Raw genomic sequence first — 26,033 nt, forward strand, 5'->3', positions numbered from 1 at the left:
GAAAGAATATGGAATTTACAATCAGCTTATGTAGGTTCATTTATAATTTGAATTTATAACATTTTAAGTTAATCTTATTTGTATTTGGGGAATTTCTGAATTAGGTTAGAGTTCATTCTTATAATGAGAGTTTGGAAGTAAGTTGCATCAAACCAGTCCTATTTTCTTTGTTAGTGATAGGTTTCTTTACACTGTGAAGCCAATTTCTGTTTCTGGGTCAGTTACCAGTAGCAGTGACAAGGTTTGAAGAGTATGAGGTGGATCAAGTGATATTATATAGATTTATGAATGAATCCATCAAGTAGAGTAATATCTTTCTTTTTCCTTGAGATATTTTTTCTTTTTCTGTGTGATATTGGTCAGTTTTTTAAATTTGAAATCTGAATACTTTTCAAAGTTCAAGGTTCTAAATACTGAGGGATTTATAGAATAAAGTAACAGACTTGTGTTTGTCTAAGATTACTTTATAAAAATAGTCTGAGAGGTCTGTATAGATCTCAGTACCGACATTTGCTTAGTACTTTATGTATAAAGGGTAAGTTGCTGTGCTGCATCTTTAGTTATCTTAATGCAGAGGATTGCTTGTTTAATAATGAAAGTTTAAGTTAAGTTAATCGGATATGAAAAAACGAAGAAGAATCATTTTAGCGGAAAAGTTTACCTATGGGAATATTATCACCTTAAGAAGATCAATGATTTTTTTGTGTGTATTCTCTTACTCCTGAGCTTTTCAAAACTCAAAAATATTTTTGTATGGGCAGAACATTATTAATACCTATATTTTAGTTCTCATCTACTGTACAAAGAAAGATATATTATACTTTCCATACAAAGATATAGTGACAGCTTTGGCCTAGTGTTGAGTTTTGGCTTTGTAGTTAGGTAGGTCTATGTAGAGTCCTGGGCATTGCCACTTAATAGCTGTGTGACTTTGGGTAGATTTCTTAACTTCTCTGAACCTCATTATCCACAACTGTAAATATAGGAATAATTCCTCTTTGGGTTGTCCTGAGGATTGAAATTAATAAATGTGAAGTATCTAACTTAAATAATAGCAATTACTTATATAGCTTACATGACAATTTATTAACTCATTTAATTTTTATAACAGCCCTATGAAGTTGGTACTGTTCTTCATTTTTACAGTTGAAGAAACTGAAGTTAATGAAAAGTTATGTAACTTAACCAAGGTCATATAGCTAGTAAGTGGCTAGCACTCAACTAATGCTGACTGTTGTCATTAAAAAAATAATAATAGGAAGACTTAGGGTAATATAGCCAGTCCTCATCTTTCGCTGTAGAGAAAAATGCATCAGAATATAGATTATTATAAAGCATGTTTTGTTTCTCTGCTGGAAGAAATGTTGATTGGTAGATTGTATTCTTGATCAAGCATTTAGGATTACATAATTTATAAAAGTAATAATTTCCATTTATTGAATGCTTACTGTTTACTAGATATATGGAGGGCTAAGTACTTTACATATGTTAACTCATTTAATCTGTACAACGACCTTACAAGAAAGATGAGGCTCAATTTTTTAGTGACTTGCCCAAGGTTCCACAGCTAATAGGGAATCCCAAAACTGTCTGGTTCTAAAGTCTGCTGTTAATCTCTAGTTTGTGTGTCTTGTGTTAAGATATGGCTAACAAATGTCTCTAAAAAGCAAGGCAACAACATAAGTAATTTTAAATAGGAAGAAGAAGTACTCATAGTTTAAACTTAGAAGTAAACAGCGATTTCCTAAAATTAAGGTTTCATAGGCCAAATCCAGCTTGCTGATGGTTTTATAAAGTTTTATTGGAACACAGCCATACTCATTCCTTTATTTATGTCTATGAGTACTTTTCTACTACAATATCATAGTTGAGTATAGTTCACAAGGTTAAGGAGGCAGAGGCACTGATCTCAGGCAGTCAAAAGTCTGCATTTAACTCCAGCAGGTCCTTGCACATGCAGTTGAATACACAGATTTCCAACATGGAGTTATGGAGTTGATCCTTGAACTCCGGGGTTTGATCCTGGTCAACTGGAAAAAAAGTCCTCGGTTTAGTGGCACAATTGTTCAAGGGTCAGCTGTAATGATAGAGTCTGGATGGCCCACAAAGCTTAAAGTATTTACTCTCTGGTCCTTTATAGAAAAAGGTTGCTGACCCCTGACATAAACCTACTCTTTTTTATAAGAGAAGAAACTGAGACTTAGAGAGATTAGATAATTTCCCAATAATAAAGCTAGTTAAAATCCAATTCTCCTGATACCCAACTCAACTGTTATTTCTGCTATACTATGCTACCTCTTAAGTTCTATAAAATTAACAAGTGTGCCATATGATCATTATATAAGAGACTTTAAAGTATTTTAAAGTGTTTATGATTACAATCATAAGCCACTTAGGGGATACATTCTGAAAAATACATTTTTAGGCAATTTTTTCATGGTGTGAACATGATAGAATGTACTTACATAAACCTAGAAGGTATAGCCTACTACACATCAGGGCTATATGATATACCATGGTCATATATGCAGTCTGTCATTGAAACATTATGTGGCATGTGACTGTATAAGAATATATAACCTAGTCAAAATAGACATGCTAACTATAATAAACATTTATTCATTTTTCTTCTTACAATTTGAAGGATTTAAGCAATATACTTTGTATGGCTTGTACCTTAAAGTTCTGTGACCCACTTTTAAACTTGTGTTTCCTCATTTTCCTCCACAAATTTATCTGTAATAAGCAGAGGCTTTTGAAATCATTTCATTAATTGATTACAAAACAGCAATTGCAGTTGGAAACTTATTATATGTACATATTTGTAAAATAGAGATCATATAGTTTGTATTCAATTTTTTCCACTTACCATTACATTATCCATGGAAGCTTTTAAGCATTGAGGTGACATGATCCGATTGGAATTTGGGAATAACTGGCAGCAGTAAGAAGGATGTATTGACGAGAGAAGAGGCTGTTAGGAGGTGGTGGTAATAGCTGTGAGATGATGGGTCCTGTGACTAAAGTGTTGTGGCAAAAAAAGCAAGGCCAAACACTATGAGAGAAATTGAGGAAGCAGAATATTTGGAACTTAGTTATTGTAGTTGGATAGAGTGAAATGGGGACTTGAGTCTATGTGAGCTATCATATTCAATGGTGAGCTTTCTTAATCACCCAGGCTAATTTAGTGATATTATGGTTCTTCCATAATATCTAGTATATCTTTCTACTGTTGCCTTTACCATATTATCTGTTTTTGCCTCGTCTAGATGATTCAAGCTCCTTAATGGTAGCAATTATGTCATGTTTTATTTCTCTTTTTTGGGGGGGGGGATTATTTTTGATAACTTTAAAAAAATAGAAACTTGTGCATACTTTTTTTTTTCTTAAAAAATACAAGTGATAAATTGGTTAAGGTATTTCTAAATTTCAAGCAATTTTTATCTCAGAGTCATTTGTTTTTCCATGTGGTGTAATCTAGTCCATGTGGAAGATTGATAATGCAGCCGTATCATCTGCAGAGGAATTATTTTTCAAGCTGCCAACACCAGTCTTAAAATTTTGATGTAGGTGTTTATTTGCTTGGTGTGTGATACACATTCCTTTCGCCTGTATCTTAGTAGCAAAACATAGCAGGCTCATCTATTGTGGATATCTGCCTTTCTTGAGTCTTGTAAAGTAGTACATCTCAAATTCCTTGTGGTAAACCAATACGTTGTTAAGACAACAAAAATAATGTACTAGAAAAATGAAATGGAAAAAGAGACACAAAAAAATATCAACCTCAATGTTTTTATTAGCTTCAACAGATAAAATTACTCTGTCAAATATATCTTTCTATAAGAGTTTCTAAACACTCCATTTTTGTATTTATTGTAAAAAAATTTGTGGACCACATCCACTTTGAATAATACTGATGTAAACACACATGGTTGTTCCCTTTCATATTCATCTTTGAATTTCCAGAACCTGCGATACACTATGTGATGATTGATTAAATGAATATAAAACAAATGATGTTTCCCTTTAACACTGACAATATTTTCTATTTTTTATTGAAATTTCTTGAAATGTGATTATAAAACTATGCCTACTATGTATTTTTAGTATGTATGTATCTATGCATATGTTGGCTTCTGTGCTTACCTTGCAAAAATAAAAAAGTTATCAAACTAGGAGAAGATTGATTCTTAGCCGTGATAACAGTCACCAGAATTAGTTTAAATTGGTTAATAACTGACACTTCTTTAGAATTGGTTTTAAGTCAGTTGTAACCTATCAACAGCCTGCCTTCGTGAATAGAGTTTTGCAAGCCAAATCATTTGGTGATAGCCATTCAAGTAACAGCTTCTAAGCCTCTGAAAGTCCACCAGTCCGCCTGAACTACATACTTCCTCCCTCTCAAACCCTATGTTAAGATTAGCAGTTTGCTCTACTCAGAGGGACTGTGCCTGGCCAGCATAGCTCTCTTTCAAGTAATGATTATTATTCAACTTTGTATTTTTTTGTTTGTTTTTTTCATTTCGGATATCTAGTGGGAAATATCTTTTCACACTTGGAAACAAATTATTGATAAATATATTTTTTGGTAGGTTTTATGTCTTCACATAATTGTCATTTGTTATCTTAATTACAACTCTGTGATTTCTATGACATTCTCAGTTAAAAATAATAAGTAAAAAGAGGTCCCTTCTAAGAGAGAGTTCACACATGTAGTTCACATATTTAGGTAATATGCAATTTTTTTTTCTACTTTATACTAGACTTTCAGCTTATTAAGACTATAATAAATTAAGCAGAAAGTTCAAACAAAAAATGATTATGGTAGTTAAGCATCAGTAGAATACCTTCTTAATAAAATAGACTCCCAAACAGAAATATCTTAGAAAGCATTCAGTGCAGTGAAAGTGGTGTTTACAGACCCTGGAGATTACATTGGAATTTAACAAGCAGACTTTGGTAATAATTGTATCTACTGCATGCTAATGCTAAGGAAAACATTTTTGTTAAAGTCACAGGAGTAAATTGTGGGAAATCATGTATACTTTGATTAAGTAGGAACTATTGGAACTACAATCCAGTCAGAAGAGATATCTCCTTTAATTAGCACAATGTATTTTCTTTTGGACTACTTGATTCAAAATTTAAAATCCCTACTCTTTGCTTTTATAAATAGAAAAGGAATAATGAATATAGTTTTTTTTTTACTCTAAAGTAAAAATAACAAATATGTACCTTTGAAATAAAATTATTCAAAAATGGAAATAAATATCTTTCCAAAAATAATCTTAGTACCTCTATTTACTGTGTGTTGCGCTCAACATGGGAACACTAGGAGTGACTGGAAGGTGCTTATATTTTGAGGCTTATATAGAGTTACGGGAAGGACCAAGAGTCAATAGGCAATTATTACAAGTATTATACATTTGACTAAATATCAAGTATGATATAATCCACTTTATGATTAGTGCAGTGAACAAAGATGTGATCAGATTGTTATGGAAGCACAGAGGAAGCACACCCAGCTCAGGCCAGGAATAAGGAAGATTTTCAGGAATAATCTTTTTGAGCAAATGAACCTGAGCTGAGTCTTAAAAGATGAGTAAGAGTCAGCTGATAAGAAGGGGTAGTGGTAAAGGACATTTTAAAATGAGAGCATACATAACCTAAGCATGAAGTATAGGGAGAATTGCATGTAGTCAGCTTTTACTGTATACATGAGGTAGGAGGGCTTGCCATCTTGTTATTTCACAAATATACACAAGTTAATTTTAGTAAATACACATCTTCCAGCAACTGTCAGATATAGCTCTACTGCTATATAATATATAACATTTGTATCATCTTAAATCTTCATCTAACTGAATTGTAAAGAATACAAAGCTAAAGTTCTTTTAAAGAAGTGATTTAATTGCTGTATGTTGTAAGTGTTGCAGCAGTAAATATATAGCAGCATTGAAGTTTTTTAGAGGTGCTTTCAGTCAAAGTGCCATTTGGAATTCTCTTTCTACTTAGTACTCTTCTAATTAATATGAAGTATAAAAGTCACTCTTTTCCTGCAAAGACCTTAGTTATGAGAATTATACAATATAGTAGTTAATACAGTGTTCTGCATGATAGTATTACATAGTGATAGTACATGCTAAAAAGTGGTATAGATTATAAGTGCAAAGAAGTTTGAAAAAGGAATAAAGTAGATTGACTTAACATGGTAGTATCTTTATGTTTTTACTGTAAGTCCTGTTTCCTGTAATCCATAGTAAGTTGTGTTTACATGTAAAAATACATTAGTTTTTCATAGATACAGACAACAATATAGTGGTTACCAGAGGAAAAGGGGCATAGAGGGACATAGAAGAGGGTAAAAGGGATCAAATATATGGTGTCACAGAAACTTGATTTTAGGTGGTAAACAATGCAATATACAGATGATGTAGTATAGAATTGTACACTTTAAACCTATGTAACCTTATTAACAACAACAAAAAAATACACTTGTTATATACTCTTTGCAGTGAGTCCATAAAATCTACTTGTGTTTGAAGTATTTTTTTCTTCTGAACTTTCTGTTTTGTTGATTGATATGACTTTGACACTTAAAAGAGCAAAAAAATGGTCTCAGCGTCATAATGTACCAGGGTGTGATAGAAATAGATATCCATGGATCATGTCTCTTTTTCTGGTGTTTTTAAGCTCTTAATATATTTGGGGAAGAGATAGTATCACATGTTTTCTGCCTAAGTGTTATATTCTTAGATACATTTTAAAAAACTTGGGAATTGGAGTTGAGGCTGAGTTATACTTTCCCTTGATATTAATACATAGTCTTTATAAGTCCCAACGTCTGCTAAATTTCTTATAGTGAAATGTCTTTGAGTGAATATTCTTTTCCTGCTCCTGTCTTCCTGTTTTATTATATATAATAATTTCTTTTTAAAGTTGAGGACATTACATTCTTTAAATAGACTATTTTAAGAGAATTTGGTATAGAAAGTTTTAAGCTGTAGTGTCTTGCTCAAATCCGATGTCAAATGTAAAAATAATTTTATAAAAATGAATATTCATTAGCGCCCCTTTCATAGAAAAGTCTTCTGACAAAGGGAATAATTTTGTGACAATAATAGATAAAACCTTTTACTAGACAGATGCTAGAGTGGTTTGAAAAAAATATGTGAGTTTTGAATTGTGTGTATTTAAACATGAAGTTTACATATAAGATATTAATGATGTCTGTTGTCATAATATTCGGACACTTAGGGTACAGCATATAATGTGATGAAAGTTCCAGATGAAAGAAGACCCATTAGACCTAATTGGCAGTTATGTTGGGGAGGGGGAAACACCCAACCCACAAAAAGCATGTTGATTCTATGACTCATGACCCAGGCTCATGTGGGCAATATAAATAGATGTTATTAAGACAGTCTTCTCAAAGAGTTCACACTGTATTAAGCAGATGAGTAGCACGAATAAAGTTAAGAAAGTGAGTGAGTCAGAAAAGTATAAAGTACAACAAGGGAGATCACATCTCACTGGGAGAATTTAGAGACTTCATTAAAGAAGCATCATTCAAGCTGGGCCTTCACATCTTTTCCCCACAAGGGATAACATGCGTACTTGCACATACATTTCTGTGAAATACATGACACATAGAGGTTTAGTAAGTAGTCTTTTTCTCCCTTTCCCCTACTTTATGTCAAGAATTAGCGGAGGAGTAAAAGGGGACATATATGGTGACAGAAATCTAACTATGGGCGTTGAACATACAATGTAATATATATGTATAATATATATATGACTTACTATTGAATTATACATTTGAAACTTACTGGATTTCATTAACCAATGCCACCATAATAAAAATTAAAAAAATTAGTGGAGGAAAAAACTGGAAGAATGGTCTTGAATACCAGAACAAGCTGATTACATACTGGTAAGCAGTTTAGAAGTGACACACAGAGCTAGGTAAGTCTGGCAGCATTGCCTTTGATAGATGTTCAGGGATGGGAGGGAAGGGCACGATGATTGGTTCATGGAGGCTGTAGTAATCCAGACAGGATACGGGGGTCTAATTAGAGTACAGTGAAAGAGAATAAAGTTTAATTAGAGCAGGAAAAAAGGGATTAATGGGATAGAGATTTTCCTAAGGAGAAATCAGGGGAATTGAAACTGATAAGTTATGCAAGTTGAGAGAATAGTCAGACATGGCTCAGGATTTGAAATAGGACAACAACAACAATAAAAACAGTGTAGCCACTTGCAGAAGTAGGGGAATAGAATAGCTGGTTTTACAGGGGAGAAGATAGGGACCTTAATTTTTTATGTTTTTCTTTTTTTTTTTTTTTTTCTAATTCTAGTTCACTTGCAAGAATGCTATGAACAGTACTGCAGTAGTTAACAGTGCAGATCCTTGGAGCCCTGCTGCCTAGGTTTGAATCCTGCCTCTACCACTTCTTTGGGATCCACTCCATCTCATTGTGACTCAGGTTCCTCTTCTGTAAAAAGAGTAAAATAAAAGTAGCTGCCTTATAAAGTTATAGTGAAAATTAAGTGACTTAACATATATAAAGTACTTAAAACAGTGTCTGGCAGATAGTAGTGTTCTGTATCATGTTGATAGTATTTGGGATGATGGTGATGGTGGTGATGATATTGGTATTGGTGATGACATCTGCCTTTATGTCTTGTTCTATGGATGATTTATCTCTGTAGGGAATAGAGGAAGCTCGTGATTATTTTGCCTTTTGTGTTCTTTAAATTTTGTCGTGAATATGTTGAAATGTAACTTTTACCTATTTTATGTTTTATCTTACAATAAAATTTGACTTTTATGGTATACAGTTCTCTGAATTTTGACATGTGTATAGATTTGTCTAATCACATGAGGATACAAAAGGTTTCTATCCTTTGTGTCGTTTCTTTATAATAGCACCTTCCCCAGGCCCCTAGCCGCTGGCAACCACTGATCTGCTTTCCATCACCATGAATTTGTCTTTTTGGGAATATCTTATAAATGGATTCATGAAGTATATAACCTTTTCAGACCAGTTTCTTTCACTCAGCATAATGCTCTTGAGATGCATCCAAGTTGCTTCATGTATTAAGTCTGTTCCTTTTTATTGCTGAGTACTATTCCATTGTATGGGTACACCACAGTTTGTTTATCCATTCACTTGTTGATGAGTATTTGGATTGTTTCTAGTTGTTGGCAGATGCAAAGAGAGCTGCTATAAATTGTCATGTGCAAGTTTTTCTGTAAACATAAGTTTTCATTTTTCTAGGTAAATGTGTAGGAGTTTTAAGAATGTGAGTCATAGGGTAAGTCGTATGTATAAGAAGTGAAAAATTTTTGTATAATGGATGTACCATTTTACATCCCCACCAGCATTGTATGAAAGTTCCAGGTGTTTCACAGCCTCATCAACGTTTGGTAGTGTTAGAATTTTTTTATTTTAGCCATTCTAATAGGTGTATAGTGCTATTTTATTGTAGTTTTAATTTTTATTTCCCTAATGGTGATAATGGTGAACATTTTTTGCGTGCTGTTTGCCATCTGTACATTATCATTGTGGAAATATCATAAGTCTTTTGCACATATTTTAATTGGGTAGTTTTCTTACTATTGAGTTTTGAAAGTTCTTTATTGGGCATACAAGTCTTTTTCCAGATGTTTTATTTGCAAACATTTTCTCCTGGTCTGCAGCTTATCTTTTTATTCTTTCACAGTGTCTTTCTCATAGCAAAAGTTTTAAATTTTGATGAAGTCCATTTTATCAATTTTTTAATGTATCTGAGAAGTCTTTTCCTAAAACTAGTGGACTGATCTCAGTCATGAAGGTTTTCTCCTATGTTTTCTTCTAAATATATATGTCTGTGTTATAAATGTGTATATATGTGTGTGTGTATGCAGTCTCTGATCCACTTTCAGTTAGTTTTTATATATGGTATGAGGCTTAGGTCAAGGTTCATCATTTTGTATATGGATGTCTAGTTATTTCAACATCTTTTGACAAAAGACCATCCATTGAATTGCTTTTGTACCTTGTCAGTAATCAATTGATCATATTTGTGTGGGTCTGTTTTTGAACTCTCTGTTCTGTTCTGTTGAAATGTGTGCATCTATTCATTTACCATTATCATATTGTCATTTTTAAAATCTGCTTTGATTTTAGAATAAATTTTTAATTTTTTTTTCTCTGAGTCATTGTTGGTAGTGTTGCTTTTTATAATTTTAGTGCGTTGCTAATATATAGAAATATGATTGATTTTTGCGTGTTCACTGTGTATCATGTGACATTGCTTAATTTACTAGTTCTGGATATTTCTTGGGAGTGTTTTACAATCATTTTGCTAATAGGGACAGTTTCATTTCTTTTCAGTCTCTGTGCCTTTTATTTTTCATGTTGTGTAGAACTAGAGAGAACTTACACTAAGTTGTCACAGTGATATACATAGAGTTTTCCATAATAGTTAGCTTATTAACCTTTTAATGTCGGTAGGGTTCCTGTAATAGTCCCTGATAATCCAGATAGTGGAGGCTTGTGTCTTTTCCTTTTTTTGTCAGTCTTGCTAGATGTTTATCAGTTTTATTGATCTTTTCAAAAAAGTTTTTTGTGTTTTGATTTTGTCTATTTTCTGTTTTCAATATTATTGGTTTGTGTTCTTTATTCCTTATGCTTGCTTTGAGTACATTTTGCTGTTTTTTTTTCTAGTTTAAAGTGGAAGATTAAATTATTGATTTAAGACCTTTTTTCTAGTATAAGCATTCAGTGCTCTACAGTTTCCCCAAAGCACTGCTTTAGCTGTATCCCGCAAGTTTTGATATGTCATATTTTCATTTTTGTTCAGCTCAATGTTTTCTAATTTTTCTTGAGACTTCCTCTTTGCTTCATAGATTATTTAGAAGCATGCTGTTTAATTTACAAACATTTGGAAATTTATTTTGATTATCTTTGTTACTTATTTCTAGTTTAATTCCATTGCGATGAAAGAACATTCTGTACACAGTAATTTTTAAAAATATTTGTGAAGCGTTCTTTATTGACCTAGGATATGGTTTATCTTAGTGAATGTTCCATGGGCACTTGAAAATACATTTTGTTGGGAGGATCGTTCTATAAATGTCAGTTATATATATTTGATGTTCGGTTCTTTAATATTGATGATCCTTGGTCAATGAGAATTCTATTACTGAAAGAGTAATATTCAAGTCTCAGTTATAAGTGTGGATATATCTATTTCTCTCAGTTGTGCGAATTTTTGCTTTGTGTATTTTAAACCTTTGTTGTTAGCTACATGCATATATAGAATTGTTAAATCTTGGTGAATTGACCCTTATCAGTATGTAGTGTCTTTTTTTTTAAGTGTATAGTACAATAGTGTTAACTCTATTACATTGTTGTACAACAGATTTCCGGAACTTTTCCATTTTGTAAAACTGAAATGCCTTACCCATTGAACAACTCCTCTCTCCCTTACCCTTCAGCCTCAGGCAAACAACATTCTACTTTATGCTTCTAAGAATTCGACTGCATACCTCATATAAGCAGATTCATGCAATAGTTGTTTTGCGACTTCCTTATTTCACTTAGAACTTTATTTAGCTCACAAGATTCCTTCCTGTTGTAGCATATGACAAGTTTCTTCTTTTAGGGCTGAATAATTTCAATTGTATATGTAGGCCACATTTTCTTTATTCATCCATCGATTGAAATTTAGGTTGCTTCTACCTCATGGCTATTGTGAATAATGCTGCAGTGAACATAGGTATGCAAATATATCTTTCAGGTCCTGTTTTCATTTTTTTAATATATATACCCAGAAGCCGGATTTCTGCATGGTATAGTAATTCTGTTTTTAATTTTTTGAGGAACCGAGATACTGTTTCCATAGCATCTGCGCCATTTTAACATTCCTAGCAACAGTGAGTAAGCGTTAAAATTCCTTCACATCTTGGACAACATTTGTTATTTTTAGGATTTTTTTGGTTTTTGGTTCTCTGTTTTTTGTTAGTGGCCATCCTAGTGGGCATGAGGAGTTCTCTCATTGTGTTATTGATTTTTATTTCCGTGATAATTAGTGATGGTGAACATCTTTTCATGTGTTTATCGGCCATATGTATTTCTTTGGAGAAATGTTTGTACTTTGCCCATTTTTTAATTAGATTTTTTGTTGTTGCTTTTTAGGAGTTCTTTACTCTGGATTTTAACCCCTTATCAGATAGATGATTTGCAAATATTTTCTTCCATTCTGTGCCTTGTCTTTTCAATTTGTTTGCTGTGTCCTTCTCATAGAAGTTTTAATATTTGACATAGTCCCATTTGCCTATTTTTTTCTTTTGTTGCCTGTGCTTTTGGTGTTATATTTAAGAAATCATTGCCAAATCCAATGTCATAAAACTTTTCCTCTGTCCCCGCCCCCCAGGAGTTTTATAGTTTCAGTTCTCACATGTAGCTGTTTAATCTATTTTGAGTTAATTTTTGTAAATAGTGTAAGGTAGGGTTCTAACTTAATTGTTTTGCATGTGGATATCAACTTTTTTTTTTTTTTTAAACGCCTACAGCACCTGGTCTTCCTAGGTGGTCGTCCATCCAAGTACTAACCAGGCCCAGCCCTGCTTAGTTTCTGGGATCAGAGGGGATCAGGTGTGTTCAGGGCAGCATGGCCATAGACAGATATCAACTTTTTATGTAGTGCCTTTTTATCACTAATTTGCTCTGAAGTCTGTGTTGTTTGATAGTATTGCCATATCAGTTTTCTTCTGATTTCTGTTAGGATGGTATATCTGTTTCTAACCTTTTACTTTGACTTAATTATATCTTTATACTTAATTTTTTTTTTCTTGAAGGCAGTTTATAGTTGGGTCTCAATCTTTCTTATTCACTCTGATAGTCTCTGTTATCTCAAATAAAAGCTTTATTTGAGATAATTGTAGATTCACTTGCAGTTATAAAAGTAATAGATCTTGTGTACTTTTCACCCAGTTTCCTTCAATGATAATATCTTGCATAACTTTAGTACAGGCATACCTGTTTTATTGTACTTCACTTTATTGTGCTTTGCACTTACTGTGTTTTTATAAGTTTAAAGTTTGTGACAGTTTTGTGTCAAACAAGTCTATTGGTGCCACTTGGTTCCAACAGGCCCAGATGATGGTTATTATTTTTTAGGTAAAGTATGTACATATTTTTAGACATAATGCCATTGTACACTTAATTGTGTAAACATAACCTTTATATGCATTGCGAAACCCAGAGAGTTTTGGTTTGTGACTCACTTTATTGCGATATTTGCTTTACTTGGGTGTTCTGGAACTGAACCCACAATATCTCTGAGGTATGCCTGTATGTATCACAACCAGGAAATTGACATTAATGCATTTTGTTACCTTATTCAGATTTTTCCTATTTTACATGCATTCAATTACAAATGTGTTTGTTACCACATATATAGATTCGTGTGCCCACTCCACAGTCAAGATATAGTATAGTTCCAGCACAAATATCTTTGGCAAAACCCATCTATAGCCCCAGCCACTCCTCTCCCCTCATCCTTTTCTAACTCCTGGCAACTGTAATCTATTCTCCATTTTATAATTTCTTCATTTTGAGGATGTTATATAAGTGAATCATTCAGTATCTAACCTTTGAGACTGGCTTTTTTCATTCAGCATATTACAGGTTTCAATGACTCATTCCTTTTTATTGCTGAGTAGTATTCCCGAGTCTCTGCCTTTTTATTATAGGTATTTAGATCTACATTTATATTTAACATGATTATTGATATAGTTCAATTTAAATCAGGCATTCTTCTCAGGTTTTGGCAAACTATGACCCAGGGACCAAATCACACCTACCAACTGTTTTTATAAATTAAATTTTATTGGAACACAGCTATGCTTGTTCATTTACTGTTGTCTGTGGTTGTTTTTGTGCTGCAATGGCAAAGTTGAGTAGTTGTGATTGAGACCTTATGGCCTATAAAGCCCCAAATATTTACTGTTTGATCCTTTACGGAAAAGATTTTCGATTCCTGATTGGGTTGTTCATTTTTTATTTGCCCCCTCTGTTCTTTTTTGATTTTGCATCAGGAATGTGAGCTTAAAAGAGACTATTAGGATGGTTGGTGCCTATTAGTACACCTGTAAAGCTTTCCTCAGATAAAATTTTATACCTGACAGAAGGTGTCTGTATTAGTTTTCTGTTGCTGTGTAACAGATTACTGTAAATTTAGTGGCTTCACATAACTCACATTCATTATCTTGGTTTCTGTGGGTCAAGAGTATGGGCACAGCTTAGTTAGGTCCTCGACTCAGGATTTGAGACAGTTTGCAGTCAATATGCTGACCATTCTGTGTTTTCATGTGGAGGTTTAAGTATGGAAAAATTGACTCCAGACTCTTTCAGGTAGTTGGGAGATTTATTTCCTTGCAGCTGTATCATTGAGGGTGCCAGCATTTTACTGACTCTCAAGTGGGAGCCTCCTTCAAGTCCTAGGGCTTGCCTCTATTTCCCTGCCATTTTACCTGCAGGAGAACCTCTCACTCCATTCTGTTCACACAATCATATATAATATAACATAATCAAGAGTGATACCTTATCACCTCATGTTTTATTGGTTAGAAGCATCGCAGGTTCTTCTTGCACTTAAGGAAGTTATACAAAAGCATTAATCATTGGGGGTCACCATCATGTATCCACTACGGTAACATAAGGAGATAATAATAATAACGTATAATACTACATTGACCATTTTGGTCTCTGTCAAAAGCTGGAAACAGGTAATGAGATTAACAATAAAGAGCCTAATACAACTAAAGTCCAGTTAAGGTATTTATCATTTTCAGAAACTGCATAGTAAGCGAAGCTTCCACTCTGATAATACCAATATTTGCAGCATGGCTTATAATATGAGAAGCATGTGTAAATCCATTATTACATTTGATGTAATTCTCAGACTAGTCTTTTGAAGTAGATAGGTATACCTGTTTGTAGATGAAGCAACTAAGGTTTAGGAAAGCTTTGAAAAGAATCACACAGCTGTTATTCAAGTGACATCAGCATCATGGGAACATGAGAAGGCCTCCAGGTCTCTCTCCTTGGAGTTGGATGGCTATAATTCAGTAAAGGATCCCCTGCTCAACGCACGGACAAGTCAGAGATCTGTGCATTGAGATATCTGAAGGTGGGCACATTGAAGTGAGCAGGGGTGGTGGGATGGAGGGAAGGATAGAAATGGGAGTAGAGGACACAGTGGCAGACCTAGTCCACCACTTACTGCAGCCCTAGCCCATGCAATAGCAGTGAAGGGTCCATAACAACCCCATTAGGCAGACAGAGGGGCAGAGGCCTCAATCCAGTCTAAGTGGCTGGTACATACTGAGGCTGGTACATACTGAGCCCAGGGTCAGGGGCAGAGAAGCCATACAAAAGGTGAGGTGATTGACAAGCCACTGTCACCACTGTGAGAATCGCCCCCCGACCATCCCCCGAGCATCCCCTCCACCCCCTTCCACTCCTGTAGCTTGTCTGGCATTATAACCCTCATTCAGCAGATTGTGAAATGGCAGAAGGAACTTTCCAGCCTGTACTTACTGTGGTTGAAGCCATAGGAAAGAACAGAGCCACGGATGCGCGAACCTGCCTTCCCCCTGCCAACTCCTCTCCCAACCATCTTGGCATAGCCTGGTAGAGGCAGCTGAGATACCTCAGACAGAGCCATGCAGCTGGTGGTTTCTGGCTGCAGGGAAGGGATACCAGGAGCACACAGGCCAGGAGACCCATGGCTTGCCACATCTTACTGCGGGGAAATCCAGAAACAACTCGGGTGGAAGAGAATTAACAGTAAAAAATGAAAACTATGAGAACTATCTGAGACTGTCAGAAAGAGAAATATAAGAATAATAGGTATACCAGAAGAGAAAAAGAGTGAGAAGGGAACAGAGAGGTTATTTAAACAAATTGTTGATGAGAACTTTCCAATCCTTTGGAAAGAGCTGGACCCCCAAATCCGAGAAGTTAATAGAGCACTTAATTTTCTCAATGTAAAACAACGTTCTCCAAAACACATTACATTAAAGCTGTCAAAAGTTAATGACAAAGAATTCTCAAGGCTGCCAGGAAGATAGTAACGTATAAAGGAAACTCCATTAGGTTATGAGATTTTTAAGCAGAAACCCGATTGGGGGTGGGGGGCGGGGGAGAGAGAGAGAGAGACAGAGACGGAGAGAGAGAGAGAGAGAGAAGAATCATATTCAGTATGTTTGAAGAGAAATCACCTGGCAGAAATGATATATCCAGCAAAGTTATCCTTTAGATATTAGGATATTAGATATTAGAAATTAAGCCTTTTCCAGAAAAACAAGCTAAGGGGGTTTATCAGCACAAGACCTGCAAAGAGCTCAAAGTGCTCTGAAACAAAGGCAAAAGAATAATAAACTGTAAGATGACAGAGCAGGAAATTTCAACTCTTGTTTAGAATAGGTATTAAACACTTTAACATGAAGTCAAAGAGGGTTAAATCATTTTAAAAAAAGACAATAGGTACTGCAACTTGGAAATGAAAGTACAGCATAAAAAGGGATAATTTGTGACAACAAAAACAAAAGGGTAGGGGGGAACGACTGAACTTGCATAAGTGAATGGAGATAAAATATAATAAAAAAAGACTATTGTACATATGAAACATCTTTGCATAAACATAACGATAATCACAAAACAAAAATCTAGAATTAAGACACATAACATAAAAAAAGAGGAAACTAGAAAAAAAATTATAGAATACCATCAGCTAAAATAGCAGACAGAAACACAAAGGAGAAAAGAAACAGTAGAGACACAGGACAAGCAGAAAACAAAAGATAAAATGGCTATAGGAAATCCTCATATATCAGTAACCATCTTAAATGTAAACGGACTGAGTTCACCAATTAAGAGGCACAGAGTAGCAGGATGGATTAAAAAACAAGACCCAACTATATTCTACCTTCAGGAGACTCATCTCAGCTATATAAACAAACATAGATTTAAAGTGAAGGGATAGAAGATGATACTCTAGCAAATGGCATCCAGAGAAAAGCAGGTGTGGACATACTTATGTCAGACAAAATAGATTTCAAGGTCAAATAAGTAAAAAGAAATGGACATTTTATAATGATAAAGGGGACAATACATCAAAAAGACCTATAACTGAATATATATGCACCCAGCCTGGGAGCACAAAAAATATATAAAGCACCTACAAAACTAAAGGGAGGAACTGGCAAAAATACAATTATAGTAGGGAATCTAAATACCTCAGGGACGGCAATGGATCTCCTAAACCCAGTCAATAAGGAAATACAGGCCTTACGTGACACATTAAACTAAATGGACATAATATTTGGGCTTTTCATCCTAGAATGCTGGGATATATATTCTTTTCTAGTGCACATGGGACATTCTCAAGGATAGACCAAATGTTGGGATACAAAACTAGTTTCAAATTTAAGAAGATTAAAATCATACAAAGCATATTCTCTGACCACGTTGTTTGGAATTCAAAATCAACTGCAAAAAGAAAGCTGGAAAAACCACAAATATGTGGAAATTAAAAAAAATATGCTATTGAACAACTACTTGGTCAGAGAAATATAAGAGATCAAAAGATACATAGAGCCAAATGAGAATGACGGTATGACATATCAAAATTTGGCAGTTGCAGCACAAGTGGTATTAAGAGGGAAGTTTATAGCATTATAGGCCTACCTCAAGAAACAAGAAAAATCTCCATCGTAACATTTCACCTTAAAGAACTAAAAAAAATGATGCCCAAAGTCAGTTTAAGGAAGGAAATAATAAAAATTAGAGCTAAATTAAGTGAAATAGAGAGCCAAAAGACAATAGAAAAAATTAATGCAACAAAGAGCTCTTTGAAAAGATAAATAAAATTGACAAACCTCTGGCTAGACTCACTAAGGAAAAAAAAGACTCAAACAAAATCCGAAATGAAGTCAAAACGAACATCACTGAAATATCAAGAATTATACAAGAATACTGTAAAAGATTATATGCTACCAAATACAATAACCTAGAAGAAATGGATAAATTCTTATAAATATATAACCTTCCCCTACTGAATTATGAAGCACTGGAAAATCTGAATAGATCAATCAACAGTAAGGAAATTGAAATAGTCATAAAAAACCTCCCCAAAAAACAAAAGTCCAGGACCAGATGGCTTCACTAATGAATTCTACCAAACATTCAAAGAATAGTTAATACCTATCCTTTTCAAACGCTTCCAAAAAATTGAAGAAGAGACAATACTTTCTAACTTATTACATGAGGCTAACATTACCCTAATACCAAAAACTGGCAAGGACAACACAAAAAAGAAAAAATTACGGGTCAGTTACAGGTCTCTAATGAACGTAGATGCAGAAATCCTAAATAAAACACCAGCAAATCGAACACAATAAAAAGATATTATATCACGATCAAGTGGGGTTAATTCTGGTAGCTCAAAGATGTTTCAACATATGCAAATCAGTGTGATTTATGGCATTATCAATAGATGCAGAAAAAGCATTATTAATAAGATACATCATCCATTTATAACTGAAACACTCAATAAAATGGGTATAGAAGGAAAGTACCTTAACCTAATAAAACCCATATATGACAAACCTTCAGCTAATGTCCTATTGCTGAAAAACTGAAAGCTTTTCCTCTAAATCTGGAACAAGACAAGGATGCCCACTCTCACCATTGTTACTCAACATAGTACTGGGAGTCCTAGCCAGAGCAATCAGGCAAGAGAAAGAAAAGATATCCAAATTAGGAATGAAGAAGTAAAATGATCACTTTTTGCAGGTGACATGATTCAATATAAAGAAAACCCTGAAAACTCCACCAAAAGATAGAAACAATAAACACAGTGAAGTCACAGGCTACAAAATCAATGTACAAGAATCTGTTGCATTTCTATCTACTAACAATGAAATATCAGAAAAAAAAATGAATAAAATTCCATTTGCAATTGCAACAAAAAGGAAAAAATAGGGATAAACTTGAAGTGAAGGACCTATACACTGAAAACTACAAGACATTGATGGAATTAGAAGTAGACGCAAAAAATGGAAAGATAGCCTGGGTTCATGGATTGGAAGAATCAACATAGTTAAAATGGCCACATTAACTAAAGCAATATACAGATTTAATGCAATCCCTGTCAAAACCCAATGACATTTTTCAAAGAAATAGAAAATCATTAAATGTGTATGGAACCACAAAACAGTCCTGAGAAAAAAGAACAACGACTTTGGTATCACATACCCTTACTTCAAATTATACTACAAAACGATGGTAATCAAAAGAGTATGGTATTGGCAAAGAAGAGACACGCGTACCAGTAGAACAGAATGAGAGCCCAGAAATAAACCCACACTTATATGGGCAGTTTTCCATAAAGGAGCCAAAAACATGCAACAGAGAAAGAAATGCCTCTTCAATAAATGGTGTTGGGAAAATTGGAAAGCCACACGCAAAAGAATAAAACTAGACTGCTATTTGACACTACACAAAAATTGACTCAATGGATCAAAGACTTAATATAGGACCTGAAACAAATTATGTAGATGAAAACATAGGTACTAAACTTATGGACTGTGGTTTCAGGCTTTTGTGAACTTGACCCTAAAGGCAAGTGAAGTAAAAGCAAAAATAACTAAATGGGGCTGTATCAAACTAAAAAGCTTCTGCACTGCAAAAGAAGCCAACAAAACAAAAAGTCAGCTAACAGAATGGGAGAAGATATTTGCAAATAATAAGAGGCTAATATCCAAAATATATGAAGAACTCATAATGACGAAAAAACAATCCAATTTAAAAATGGGCATAGGTCTTCAGGTGTCCTCAAAATATTAAGAATAGAGCTACCATATGACTCAGCAGTCCCTGTTGGCATCTAACCAGAAAAATTTTGAAAACATTTATTTGTAAAGATATGTGTATCCCTATGTTTATTACAGCATTATTAATGGTGGCCAATACATAAGAATAATCTAGGGATTCTTCAGTGGATGATTTGATAATGTTGTACATAAATCCAGTGGAATATGACTCATTCACAAGAAAGGATGAAATGCTGCCGTTTGTGACAACATGGATGGATCTTGAGAGTAATGTGCTGAGTGAAATAAGTCACATGGAGGACAAGAACCATATGAACCATGATTTCACTTCTGGTATACCAAACAGCAACAAACCAGACCAACTCACAGACACAGATAACAGTATGGTGGTTACCAGAGAGGAAGGGAGGTGCAGGGAGGATGAAGATGGTAAAAGGGGTCAAATATGTGGTGATGGAAGGAGACTAGACTTTGAGTAGGGAACATGCAATGCAATATAGAGATGATATATTATAGAACTGAATACTTAAAACTTATTAACCAATATCACTCCAATAAATTTAAGAAGTAATTTTTTAAAAGTTACACAGCCAGCGAGTGGTGGAATCAATATTTTAATTGATAATCTTTGTTCTGTTACCAAAGGGAATTGTAGCATAGAACTATTGATGATGTGAATATTTATTAAATGTTCTTTGATAATGAAGTAAGTTTGATTTTACATGTAAATAATACCATGTGAAAATTAAAATATGAGATTTTTATAACAATGCAACAATACTTGTGTCTGGCTATACAATATCTCTAATCCCCAAAATATTTTTGTTAGATAAGTTGTATCTTTGCACAGAGGATATAGCTGAGATTAAAACAGGTTGTCATTTGCCCAAGGTTAAACAGTTGATAAATGGTGGAACTATGACCTGACTTTAAAATCTAGGAAGAACCTAGTTCAGTCAAAATAACCAATTTTTAAAATTTTTGCCTTACATCACTGTATAAAGTCTCTAAACTTAAAAATTTTAGTCTTTCTTTCTGAATAGTGCATTGCACATCTCAAAAGTCATGTGGTATTGAATTGTTCTCAAATTTCTTACTGTGGTAAAATACACATAACAAATTTACAATGTTAACTATTTGTAACTGCTCAGTTCAGTGATATTAAGTATATTCACCTTATTGTGCAACCATCACCACCAGCCATCCTTGTAACTCTTTTGATCCTGTAAAACTGAAATTCTATACCCATTAAACAAGTCCCCATTCTCCCCCCCACCTCCAGCCTTTAGCAACTATTATTATATTTCCTGTCTTTGTGATTTTGAGTACTCATACCTCATAAGTTGAATCATACAGTATTTATCTTTTTGTAACTGGCTTATTTTTCTTAGCATAATGTCCTCAGGGATCATCCATGTTGTAGCATATTGCAGAATTTCCTTCCATTTTAAGACTGAATAGTATTGCATTGTGTGTATAAACCACATTTTGTTTATGCAGATATCTGTCTATGGATTCTTGGGTTGCTTCCACATTTTAGCTATGGTGAATAGTGCTGCTGTGAACAGAGGTGTATATATATCGCTTCAGGACATTCCTTTCAGTTCTTTTTGGTATATACCTAGAAGCGGAATTGCTGTATCATGTGGTTATTTTATTTTAAACTTTTTGAGGAACAGCCATACTGTTTTCTACAGTGGCTGTCCCATTTTACGCCTACTAACAGTGGGCAAGGGTTCTGGTTTTCCATATCCTTTCCAAACACCTTTTCTTTTCTTTTCTTTTTTCTTTTCTTTCTTGCTAGTATTGAGGTGGTATCTCATAGTTTTGATTTACATTTCTTTAATAATTAGCGATGTTGAGCATCTTTTCATGTGCTTATTCTTTTGCACGTGTATATCCAGTTTTCCTAGGACCATTTGTTAAAAAGACTTCTTTTCCTATTGAGTGGCTTTGGCACTTGTCCAAATTTATATTCCTGACTTTTGCCAGTACCACACTGTTTTGATTGCAGTAAGTTTTGAAATCAGGAAGTGTGAGTCCTCTAGTTTTATTCTTTTTCATTATTATTTTGGCTGTTCAGGGTCCCTTGAAATTCCACATCAGTTTTAGGATGGGTATTTCTGTTTCCATAAAAAAAAATGTCATTGGGATTTTGATAGATTGCGTTAATCTGTAGATCACTTTGGGTAGTATTTGCATGGAATATTCTTTCCCATCCTTTCCATTTCAACTTGTTTATGTCTTTGGATCTCATGGTTCTCTTGTAGACAGCATATATTTGGATCATGTTTTTATTCAGTCTGCAATCTGTCTTTTATTGGAGAATTTAATTCATTTATGTTTAATTACTTGTAAGGAAAGACTTCTGTTTTTATATGACTTATAAACTTTTGACCCCCACTTCTGGCATTATTGTCTTTTTTTTTTTTTTTTTTTGAGGAGGAGTGAAATGTTTTAAATGCTTTCTTTTCTGTATATCCTATAGGTATTTTCCTTATGGTTATCATGGGGATTACATTTGACATCTTAAAGTTATAATACTCTATTTTGAATTTATGCCAGTTTAACTGCAATAACAGATAAAAACTGCTCCTTTACCACTCTGTATTCACCCTTGCAGTTGTTGTTGTCACAAAATTACATCTTTATACATATGGCCCCCAAAATGTAAACTAAAAATTCCTTTAAATTATTTTAAAATTAATTTGTAATTAAAAATTTATTTTTCACTTATTTTTAAATTGTTATTTTTAAATTATGAAGAAAGACGGTGACAAACTGAAGTTACAGTTGATAGCTTTTATATTGATTTTTTTCTTTAAATGTATTAGTTTCTTAAATCATATAGAAAAGAAAATGCAGTTACAAACCATTGTTCCAATAATACTACCTTTTGTAATTACCTGTGTATTTACTTTTATTGAGATATTTATTTCTCCATACAGCTTTGAGTTACTGTCTATTGTTTTTTCGTTTCTATAGGACCCCCTTGAGTATTTCTTGCAGGCTGGGTCTAGTGATCATGAACTCCCTCAGCTTTTATTTATCTGGGAATTCTTAATTTTTTCCTTACTTTCGAAGTACAGTTTTGCAGGATACAGTATTCTTGGTTGAGGGATTTTGTCTTTTAATATTGTGACCAAATCTGCCCACTCTCTTCTAGTTTACAAAGTTTCTGATGAGTCTTTGGCCATACCACAATGAACGCAGCCAATCTCATCTGATCTTAGAAGCTAAGCACAGTTGAATCTGGTTAGTATTTGGATGGGAGACAAAGTTTCTGTTCATTATAATTTGACATCTGTATATTCTATTGTGTGATTACCACCCAAAGTCCAGTTTCCTTCAGATACCATATATTTGATCCCCTTTACCACTTCACCCTCCCCCTACCCTCCTATATTTGACCCCCTTTACACTGTCTACCTGCCCCCTCCTTCTCCACCCCCTAACATCTGGTAACCACTTATCCATTGCCCATATCCCTGAGTCCTTATTTCTCCTCCTGTTCATTTGTTGCTTTTAGGTTTAAGTCCTACATACAAGTGATATTTTGTGATTTTCAACATTTTCCGGCTGGCTTATTTTGCTTAGCATGATTATCTTGAGGTCCATCCATGTTGTTGCAAATGGCAGTATTTCATCTCTTCTTATGGCCAAATAATATTCAATTGTGTATATGTACCACAGCTTCTTTATCCAATCATCTATCATAGGACACTTTGGTTGTTTCCATGTCTTGGCCATTGTGAATAATGCTGCTGTGAACATTGATGTGCAAATATCTTTTCAGCTATGAATTTTCAAGTCTTTGGGATAAATACCCAGTAGAGGGATTGCTGCACCATATGGTAGATCAATTCTTAATTTTTTTTGAGGAACCTCCATACTGTTTTCCATAGTGGCTGTACCAATTGCAGTCCCACCAGCAGGGTTCCTTTTTCTTTGCATCCTCTCCGACATTTATTACTTGTCCTGTTGATTATAGCTCTTCTGCCTTGTGATTTTTTTTTTTGTTGTCTTCATGTGAATCTCATAATGTGATAAGTCTGGAAATCAGATTCTTCTTCTTCCTTAAGGTTCACTGCTTTTTGTTACTGTTTTTGATGGTAGGCTGTCTCTGTGCTGAATGAAGATCAGCCTGAGATGTAAGCTTAAGGTTTTCTCAGGTCTTTTCTAATCCTTCCCTGGGCATGCACTGTCACTTTTTAATATTCCTTGTATATGCAGTTGTTTTTTAATGTCTTAATCTTTAATGTCTTGCTCCCTAAAGGGGAAAAAGCATTAAATTAAGAAGGTAAAGGACTCTCACCTTTTAAATCACCCAGAAGTTACTTCAGCTAAGAGGGAGGGGCCTGCAACAGTGGGAGGAGGTGCAACAAAAATGGCTGCTCACCTTTTTGTCTGCTCCGCTGTGATCAGAAACAGTAGTCAGCAGTTAGAGGAGAGATCTCTGACATTTGGAGGACAGAGTCCTTTTTGCCCATTATGGCTCTGCAAAGTATGCATGATACTTCATGAACACATGCACAGCTGGTTGCCGCATGCTGGGGGCGGGGAGGTGCGGGATGGGCAAGTGCTGCTTTTCTAAGAGCTGGAATTGACCTAAGTTAACTGTATTATACCACCTGAATCTTCTGGAAGTTGCAAGCCTTCAGCAGGCTCCAGAGTTCTAAAATAGTTACTCCAGACATTCTGCTAGTGCAGTTATCTAGAAGGGGAGACAAATTCCTGGTGCTTCATATTCCACCATCTCCCCAGAATTTTCAAATTAGATTTTAAAGGAATTCCTTCACTGATATAAAATATAATTGACCCTTGAACAATATGGCTTTGTTCTGGGTTGGTCCACATATCTGTAGTTTTTTTCAACAAATATTGTCTGCCCTTCTTATCTGTGGATTTTGTATCTTTGGATTCAACCAGCCACAGATCAAAAACAGTATTTTCTCATTCCAAAGTGGGAATTTCCAACAGTGAGTTGAAAATACTGTTTTTGATCTGTGGTGGGTTGAATTCACAGATGTAAAGGGCTGACTTTAGAATGGTATGTTTATTTTCAGCTGCGGGTGAGAGTTGGCATCCCTAACCCCAGTGTTTTTCAAGGGTCACCTGTATTTGCTGAGGTAATTTATGTGATATTCAGCATAAAAAAACTACCAAGTTACCTGTTCTTTTCCAATTATGATTAATATGGGTTTTTTATGTATGTAATATTGGTAAACTATAATTACTGATTTTTTTTTTTTTTTTTTTTTTTTTTGCTTTTGCTTTGTTTATGTTTTGTTGTTGATTTTTCAGTCTCGGCAAACTGGACAATGTCAGTTGAGTGGGTTTTGAAAAATGTCTGAAGTTTAATTGGCTGCCTCTACCTTCTCCACCTTTTACAAGAGAATAAATGGGATGTTTGAAAAGACAGCTCTATTAAAAGAAGTGTTGCAAATGGCTTCAGAATCTATGAATGCAAAACAAGCTAGAAATCACTTCACAAAGGGGAAAAGGCAACAGCACCAGCAAGTAAAGAACAGATCTTCAATTAGTAATAGTGATGGAGAGGACTCTTTTATCTTTGAAGCACATGAAGCTTGGAAAGAATTTCATGGGTCTCTTCTTCGATTTTATGAAAATGGAGAGCTCTGTGATGTCACACTAAAGGTGAGACTATCTTTTTTCTTTTCTTAGCCTCTTTGGTATATTATGAAAAATGAGAGTTTCTATATAAGGCCAATTTTTTGATGCTGTGCTTATTTATAATCAGAGTGATTTTCATCTCAGTCTTTCTTATTGAAGAGGAAAGGACATAATGGAGGGTAAATAAAGGGAGATTAGCATAAAATTCTTGTACTGATTAAATATTGATATTCATTTTTTCTTAATTTAACTTTAGAAAGTTCTAGAACTCTAAAAAAACAAGTAGTTATTATTGGTAAAATCAAATTGCTGTTGACTAGATAAGCTTTTAACTTGTCAATATAAATATCTTGATGTATTCACTTACACTTGATTTAGGTTATAAGCAGGAATTCTTGGTTGCTGACTCAGCTGCACTAGGGTGGTACTTGCATTCCTGTTCTAGTGATTTAATCTCTAATTCATTACTATTCTGTTAAGTGAGATTATTTATCTGTACTTGATAGTG

At 34.3% G+C, this 26,033-nt stretch overlaps 1 protein-coding gene and 1 pseudogene across 6 annotated transcripts in view; one reads left to right on the forward strand and one right to left on the reverse strand.

Annotated features, from left to right (window-relative positions):
* The window catches only part of KLHL8 (kelch like family member 8), a 100,436-nt gene that overhangs the window by 50,287 nt on the left and 24,116 nt on the right, over positions 1-26,033 (forward strand). For 2 of the 6 annotated variants that reach the window (XM_016161064.2, XM_016161062.2), the window contains one exon: positions 25,196-25,549. In XM_016161064.2, coding sequence (XP_016016550.2) covers positions 25,298-25,549 — 252 coding nt within the window. In that variant the 5' untranslated portion in view covers positions 25,196-25,297. Of the gene's footprint in view, positions 1-8,357; positions 8,430-23,057; positions 23,147-25,195; positions 25,550-26,033 lie in introns of those variants that run through there. The other 4 variants (XM_036227728.1, XM_016161065.2, XM_016161069.2 and 1 more) reach the window with 4 other exon arrangements.
* Positions 12,554-12,672, reverse strand: LOC118608773 (annotated as a pseudogene).

The sequence above is a fragment of the Rousettus aegyptiacus genome, unplaced genomic scaffold (assembly GCF_014176215.1).
Source record: "Rousettus aegyptiacus isolate mRouAeg1 unplaced genomic scaffold, mRouAeg1.p scaffold_m13_p_10, whole genome shotgun sequence".
Lineage (NCBI taxonomy): Eukaryota > Metazoa > Chordata > Mammalia > Chiroptera > Pteropodidae > Rousettus > Rousettus aegyptiacus.